Consider the following 8,458-nt stretch of genomic DNA (forward strand, 5'->3'; position numbering starts at 1 on the left):
GTGTGTGTGGGTGTGTGTGTGTGTGTGTGTGTGTGTGTGTGTGTGTGTGTGTGTGTGTATATATACGCTCTATGGCAGTGGATTAACCCGTAGCAGATTCCGGACATTCCTTGACTGTGTGTGTGAATGTGTGTGTGTCGTCTTTTGTCGTTTTAAGGTGATTGACGCTATTTGCCACCATTAGACTCCGCCGCCTCATTGACCTCTGAACCCTGACGACCGGGAAAGATTTAGCGCTTGCAGCGCAATCAACACCTAAAGGTCAAAGAGGGACAGCCAAGTTTGGGCGGGGAGATGGTGGGGGTGGGTACTGTGGCTCCAGCGGAACGCATGAAGACCACTTTAAAGAGCGACAAGGGTTCCAGGATACACCCTTGAGGAACACCATAAAATCCTTGCTTCTAGTTTTGTAAACACATTGGTTAGAAGTCTGCGTTCGGGTTTCAAATCTGGGTTTGGATTTCAAATCATGGTTTGAAGTCAGGGTTAGGGTTTTGAAGAAGGTTAAGTGTTTAAAATTCGGGTTTCAAGACGAGCTTGGGTTAGCATGTCAAATTTGGATGAAGGTTTCAAGCTAGGGTTAGAGTTTCAGTGCATGCTTTTAAACCTGGGTTTGTCACAGTACCAATGAAGAAGATGATGATAAAAAAAATCCAGAACGGGGTTAGGCTTTCAAACCAAGAACTTTCCGAGTGCCAGGAATTGCCTTTCAAGCAAGCGCTGAATGTGCATTAGGGGGAACTTTGAGCTCTGATAAATCTCAGCAGCAAATTAACGTAAGGTCGAGTCATCTAAGCGCATCATGTCTTGCGCGGACAGTTTCAAGGTGGCCCACCGACACATGAGTCAAATACCCACGCACACAAAAATTCTCCAGGCAGTAATCCCACATTGTGCACTTCAAAATGGCTGCCAAGCACCATGTTATGTCATCAAGTCACGCAAAAGACCTGAAACCCTATTGCCTATTTTAAACGCTACTTGGAAACCATTACCCGCGTTTGAAACGTAACCAAACCCTGTTTTGAAATTTGATTTGTACATTTGTGTGTGCGCATGCCTGTGCATTTGACCAAAGTGTGGGAGCTTTTCTGTTCTGTCAATGGAAATAAAAAATCTTTGTGGTTACCACACTAGAAGCCCCCCGGGACCTCCCCCCCTATAGCCTACTTCCCCCACCCCTATCAACACTTCCTCAGTGAGCACGTTGGCGTCACCTTGCATTTCCCGTCCGGCCGCTCGCGGGCTACACATCACGTTTTGGGTTTCCCTTCCAACGGCAAAACACCGTTTTTGCCTTTTTTGCCTTGGATTGACGGACCCCCGCCCACCCTTCGCACACCCACCGATCCCCCCACCACCACCACTACCACCACCATCACCACCTTTTAGGCCCCCACTATTCCTTCTACAGTACAAGCCGGTACGTCACAGTTTGCTGTCCTAATGTCATTTTGAAACCTTAACCGCTTCTTGAAACCCAAATTTGAAACCCGAAGCTTGTTCAAAATGCGACCTGGGCTTGAGACTCTGTCTTCAAACTATAATTTGAACCCCTCACCCTGTTTGAAACACGAAGTCAGTTTTAGGACCGCCAACCGAAACCTATTCTTCAACTGGAACTCTTGTTTGAAACCCTATCTATCCCTAAAACCCTACGTTGAAACCCTAAATCTTTTGTTGAGTCCCTAGCTAGGCTTGAAACTGTACGTTGAAAGCCTAATCCTCTTTGAAACTCTATCCAGGCTTGTATATTGTTACTCTGATTGACACTCAAACTTGAAACTTGAAACCCTATTTCAAAACAAACTGTTGTTTGAAACCCTGCCCAGGCTTAGAACCCCAATTTGAGACCATAACTCTAATTTGAAACCCTAATTGCAGCTTGGAGCCCAACTTTAAAACCCTAACTTTTGTTTGGTGGTGGTGGTGGTAGGGTGGGGGTGGGGGGGGACTCACCTCGTATGTCGTATCATTCCCCTTTGATGTGATGACCAGCCGTTGTGACATAATGAGCTCTCGGCAGACACTTTTAAATCATGTCGGGAGGGGGGCCGTGGGGGGGGGTGGATTTTCTCATCTGGTTTGTGTTTCCAAGTGCAGACGGATTGGAAAGCAACACATAAAACCAGCGTTATCACCCTAAACCAATGGCACTCGGGTCTAAATTGTCTGATGGACACTTGCTCTGTTTTTACTTACTAAAACACACACACACAGACACACACACACACACACACACACACACACACACACACACACACACACACACACACACACACACACACAAGAACGGATGTCAAGTGCAGTCATGAGAGACGGCTGCAAGTTCCTATTGCAAACATGTGTCCTCATCCTCCCCATCCCTATGTGACAGTAAAAGATGAAAAAAAAAGAGGATCACACATAAAAAAAGACTAACTTGGCCTAACCGACACACACATATACACATTAAACTCATACGACGTCCCTCAGGGCTCCATCCTGGGGCCCCTTGTTTTCGTTTTACACCCCAAACCCTTTATGAAGTGCATGCTTGCGTGTGAGTGAGACTTCCTCCCATCACGCTTCATTATGTTCACCTGCAGATTTAAGATACTTTTTTTTTTTCTTCTTCGTTGTGCTCAACCTGCTGTTCCTGCAGATGCCGCGAAGTCCTCTAGTTGCCCCAGGCGAGAGTTGGATTTTCATAGATAAGTGCGAAAAACAGGTGTACCTAATTTTGTGTCCGGTGTGTTTATTTCGGGGCTTTTTCTCAAGCTGTTGCAACATTTCCTGTCAACTCTTCTTGTTCTCTGGCTTCTAATTCCACATTGAAATTCCTTCTCCTGCCTCGTCTTTGTCCACATGTGCGAGACATTGATGCCGCCGCTTCCATGCTGATGACAACAGCCCCATCCTGTGTGTCTTTGTACATAGCTCCATTTCGCAGCAAATCTTCTCGAGAGCAGGAACGCCTCCTGGGGGGCTACTGCAGAGATGTCGCATTCTGCTCTTTTGTCTCCGCCTCCTTTTTTTTTTTTTTTTTATATCTCACCTTGTAATTGGGCATTTCAGTCCAGCCTTTTAGAGGTTGTTTAGTGCCTCCCAACACCCCCCTGCCTCTCTCACACACACACACACACACACACACACACACACACACACACACACACACACACACACACACACACACACAACTGAAACGAGGACAATAGGCCACTTAAACTTTGAACCCCGGATGGAGAAGCCAGTTTTAATCTGATGTCGGGATCTTCCGCTACCATTGTCCCACTGTAGAGTAAAGAGGGGTCAGCCATTGCATCTGTACGCCAATTTGTTTGTCCAGTATTAGCCGACACACACACACACACACACACACACACACACACACACACACACACACACACACGCACACACAGACTGAGGCCACCCAGGGAAGGTGGCACTGGGCCCACTTGTCTGGTGACCCCCTCTTGACCCCACAGCCCTTTTTGACATAAGACAAGAAGAGTTTCATCCATGCAAACCAGTTTTGGGTACTGTAGTGCAGTGCTCAACTCATAAGACATCCCTCAGGGGTCCATCCCGAAGCCCTTTTTTTTTTTTTCATCAAAGATAGAATTCCATCCCAGAAATTGTTAAATTACACGTTAAACTTAGACATGTTTTCTTATACTTTAATTCGTACTCTAGATGTCTTGTATTACATTTCATATGAATATAATTATTTAGCTGAGCAATTTTATGTGAAAAATCAATAATATATACTTAGTAAATATATAAAAAAAAGGAACAAAAGCACGATAGCTAACTCTTCAGCCTGAAATGATCATTTTAAGACAGACGTGCTATTGTCTGACAGCATGAATCTCACACAAAAACATCCAGCATGTGTTCGCAATAACTTACAAAAAAACAAATTATCAATTGCACATCAAATATTTACATGCGGTACTTTTTTTTTATCATCAGTGCATCAGAAAAGAACAACAAACACCAAAATTTGAGGACACACACTGAAATATTTCCACATTTGCATTCAGACAAATAAAAATGATGACATTTCACTGGCTGCAGACCAGCAATGTAACAATAGAGTTGATCCATCCATTCATCCATTCATCCATTCATCCATCGATCCATTTTCTTATCCTCATGATGGTCGCGGGTGTGCTGGATCCAAGTGGTCTTCGGGCATTAGATGGGGGACACCCGGAACTGGTTGCCAGCCAATCGTAGGGCACAATTAGACGAACAACCATTTGCACTCGCGCACACACACCTAGGGACAATTTTAGAGCATTCCATTAACGTGCCAGGCATGTTTTTGAAATGTGGAAGGCAACCAGAGTACCCAAACAAAACCCACGCAGGCACGGGGAGAGCATACAAACTCCACGCAGGAAGGCCTGAGCCAGAATCGAACTAAAGTTGATCCGATAACATATTTGACGATAATATATAGAGATAATTTGACGATAAATAAACTGTTCTGCATTAGAAGTCGATATATATAAAGTTTATGAAATATAGATGTATTTTTGGAAGAGGAAAGTGCATTTTGTGTGACTAAAAGATTGCTGCCTGTGTTAAGCAACAGTAAAGGCTCACATCTGACGTGCATGTGTTCATTGTGCTAAGCTAGTTGGTTGACTCTTCCCGCCAAGGAAGTAAAATAAGTAAACCAACAACTTTGAATTTTGTCTAGATAATGATTGTGTGGCAACTCTTTCCACCAAATGATCCTTGAAAGGGTTTTGCCTAACAAGCTGACAGCATGTGTCAAACAGTGCTATTTCCTAATCCGGTTTTAATGCTAAGCTATTGCTTTCCGGTTGAGGAGCAGCTACCTCCGTCAAGTCGCTTTTCGTCTTTTTTTGGGGCGGGGGCGGGTGGTTATTTAACTATACTGCCATCCCATTTTCAAAGCAACCCATTTTTGCTCAACATTATAAACAACTGTCTTATGCTGCTCAAGGATTTTCTTACTTGAGCTGTATCTCTGACTGTGAATGTTTTCACCACACAGGATTTAACGACCACGCCTACGTGAATCCTAACGGGAAACATCACACTTACGAAGCAGGTTTGTACTTCTGAAGGTGTTCAATTCAATACTAATCCAAATTAGGAATGCGAGGCCTTGGCACAGGTTTCCAGTCTTGTGCCCCTCCCCCCCCTCCCCCCGAAGTAATCCTTTCAACACTCTTATCTTCGGAACAAATGTGAGCCCTTTTAATGTCAAACAACTTGAAATGAATGACATTTTCTTTGAACCTATTTATATTGAACTACTTCATCTTACTTTTGTCTAAATCTAGATTAGTGAGCACCTCTCTTTAGCCGAGATAGTCTAATATCTAGCACTTAAATAGACAGCACGTTTTAGTGCACACTTTCACCCAAAATGTCAGCTGGGATAGGCTCCAGCACCACATGACCTTGAACCGGATAAGCGGTGTTGAAAATGGCAGGATGGATAGATTATTGCACAGGTGTGCCTTTGGCTGGCCACAATAAAAGGCCACTGAAAATGTGCTGTTTTAATGTATTGGGGGGGTCAAGTCATAAATTATTTTTGGTCAATCATTTACCCAGTTCAAGTTAAATTAGGTTACGTCAATTTGGAAACTTGAAGGGAACTGGACGGAGGAGTTTTCTTGGTGGGTTTACGGATGAAGAACAATGCAGGAATATATGTTATGAGGTATGTACTCATCACTAAATCCACGTCAGACCTTTCAGGATTCAAAGCCGCCAAAGGGTCCAGAGTCCAGGGTCCAAAGTCCTACCTGCAACCGCAAGCCTCGACCACCATGTCCTCGTATTGCTTGTAGACCACGTTGTTGCCCGAGTCGATGTAGAGGATGCTGATGGGGCTGAGCTTAGCCGGAGCGCAGCAGCTGGGCGGCATGTGTCCCGGGTTCATGGAGTTCATCAGGGTCTGGATGATGGCGTGGTTGGTGGGTTCCAAGTGTGAGCGCAGCGGGAAATCACACACGCCCTCGCAGTGGAACGCCTCATAGTCCAGCGGGGCGATGATCCAGTCGTCCCAGCCCAGCTCACGGAAGTTGACTCGGAGTGGTTTCTTACTGCACCTGGTCCTGGATCTCCTGCCCGTCCGTTTCCCATGGCGGATCCTGGATGCCGCCGTCCGCTTGCTGCGTGCGGATTTGAACCCGGGCGCACGGTTTTTGGCTCGACCCGCCCGTTTCTCGCCGAAGAGCGTCTGCCTTCGCTTGGATCGGGTGAAGACCACCAGGATGGCCTTCTTCTGCCGGGGCCGAGCATGCCGGTGCAGACCCAGTAGGCTCAGATCCAGCTGTCTTTCAGAGTTGTCTGACTCGGCCATGAGCTCCAGGCAGAAGTGCTTCCCGACGCTCTCCTCTTGGCGCCTCCATTCTTTGAACAGCTCCCACACATCCAGGACCTCCCATCTGGGTCTGGACCATTCCTGCAGCTCCAGGGTTTTGGAGTCTAGGAGCCGCCGGTCCTGACACGAGAGCAGATGGAGCTCCACGGGCTCAGACAGGCCAACATTGCCGGACAATTTGGTGTAGAGCCTCAGCTCAGCTCCCAGGACCTCTGCTTTTTCTGAGAGGGTGGACACGTCGAAGAGATAATGTTGCCTTCTGAGAGGAGAAAGCAGGAGATCGTCTGAGGAAAGATGATACACAGTCAAAAAAAAAAAAAAACAATCCACGTGAATTATTGTGCAATAAATGCACCAAAAAACATCGCAAGAACAAACCAAAACGGATAAAACGATTGCTTGAAAAACAAAAGAAACACAAGCAACAGAAAACAAAAGAAAGCTCAACAAATCTTTTTCGATGAGATACGCAAAGTATTTTCCAAAGGCCACAAAGAGTAAGAACACATAAAACCAAAACAAATCATGAAAAAAAAAAACTATTCACATGAAATATTGTGTAATTTGTTACATTGTATCTTGTCCGATTTTCTAAAAAAACAAAAATTGTCCACTAACTTAATAAACGCACACAAAAAAAAAAATATTTGAGAGACTACAGCCCGAAGCGGGCTGGCAGAGGCTCCAGCACACCCACGACTCTTGTGAGGAGAAGCAACTCCAATAATGGATGGATGGATGATCCATGAAAAACTCACTGAAAAACATGCTAAAACGCAAAACAAATAAAACGAATAGTCCAAAAAACACGAACATCACAAAGGTTGAACAAAACAAACAAAAAAAAATCCATAAAACAAACACACGAAAGCACAATAAATTATTTTGCACAGACTTTGTCAACCGTCCACGAAAAACAAAACCACACAAAAAAACGAATTCTTGGCCAAACACTCAAGAACACAAAAAAAATGTCCAACAAAAAAATATATATATTCTCCAAAAACATAAACAACAACAAATAAATTAGTCAACAAAAACATTCAAAAACACATTTAGTGCATGGCCATGAGTGAAAAGATCATGCACACAACTTTTCCACAAAACACACAAATAACCAAAGTTAAAAACTAAATGACCCCCCAAAAACAAGAAAAACTAAATTATTGCAAAATTAAAAAAAAAAACTACAAAACCCATAAAATTCAATAAGCAAATAGAAGAAATTGTCTTTACAAAACATTAAAGATACCAAACAAGAGGAACAAATAACTACAAATCGCAATTAAATAACAACACAAATAACAAAATCTTCACCAAAAAAAACTAAAAAAAGCTCACCGTCCAAACACAAAATAAAAAACACAAAACAAATTGTCTACCTCGAAAAACAAAAACAAACAAAAAAACACCAACAAAATTCAAAACCGAGTCAAAAACAAGAACGAACAGAAATAAACAATTCTTAAATTATTTTGCACAGACTTTGTCAACCGTCCACGAAAAACAAAACCACACAAAAAAACGAATTCTTGGCCAAACACTCAAGAACACAAAAAAATGTCCAACAAAAAAATATATATATTCTCCAAAAACATAAACAACAACAAATAAATTAGTCAACAAAAACATTCAAAAACACATTTAGTGCATGGCCATGAGTGAAAAGATCATGCACACAACTTTTCCACAAAACACACAAATAACCAAAGTTAAAAACTAAATGACCCCCCAAAAACAAGAAAAACTAAATTATTGCAAAATTAAAAAAAAAAACTACAAAACCCATAAAATTCAATAAGCAAATAGAAGAAATTGTCTTTACAAAACATTAAAGATACCAAACAAGAGGAACAAATAACTACAAATCGCAATTAAATAACAACACAAATAACAAAATCTTCACCAAAAAAAACTAAAAAAAGCTCACCGTCCAAACACAAAATAAAAAACACAAAACAAATTGTCTGCCTCGAAAAACAAAAACAAACAAAAAAACACTACAACAAAATTCAAAACCTAGTCAAAAACAAGAACGAACAGAAATAAACAATTCTGTCCACAAAACAAACTAACACAGACATAAAAAAAAAAAAAAAACAA

At 42.6% G+C, this 8,458-nt stretch overlaps 1 protein-coding gene and 1 long non-coding RNA gene across 2 annotated transcripts in view; one reads left to right on the top strand and one right to left on the bottom strand.

The window, feature by feature from the left end:
• Positions 1-5,408, top strand: part of LOC109518360 (uncharacterized) — a 7,961-nt gene extending 2,553 nt beyond the window's left edge. The window contains exon 3 of the long non-coding RNA XR_002168746.1: positions 5,012-5,408. This is a non-coding gene — a long non-coding RNA (uncharacterized LOC109518360). The remainder of the gene's footprint in view (positions 1-5,011) is intronic.
• Positions 5,409-5,570: 162 nt separating this feature from the next.
• Positions 5,571-7,123, bottom strand: gdf6b (growth differentiation factor 6b). The gene is made up of 2 exons (XM_019874099.1): positions 7,114-7,123; positions 5,571-6,807 (listed from the first exon to the last, which is right to left on the bottom strand). The coding sequence occupies exons 1-2, from the start codon at positions 7,121-7,123 to the stop codon at positions 5,771-5,773; spliced, it is 1,047 nt and encodes a 348-aa protein (XP_019729658.1). The 3' UTR covers positions 5,571-5,770.
• Between the last annotated feature and the right edge of the window lie 1,335 nt (positions 7,124-8,458).

Source organism: Hippocampus comes, unplaced genomic scaffold, assembly GCF_001891065.2.
Source record: "Hippocampus comes isolate QL1 unplaced genomic scaffold, H_comes_QL1_v1.1 scaffold166, whole genome shotgun sequence".
In the NCBI taxonomy this organism is placed as follows: domain Eukaryota; kingdom Metazoa; phylum Chordata; class Actinopteri; order Syngnathiformes; family Syngnathidae; genus Hippocampus; species Hippocampus comes.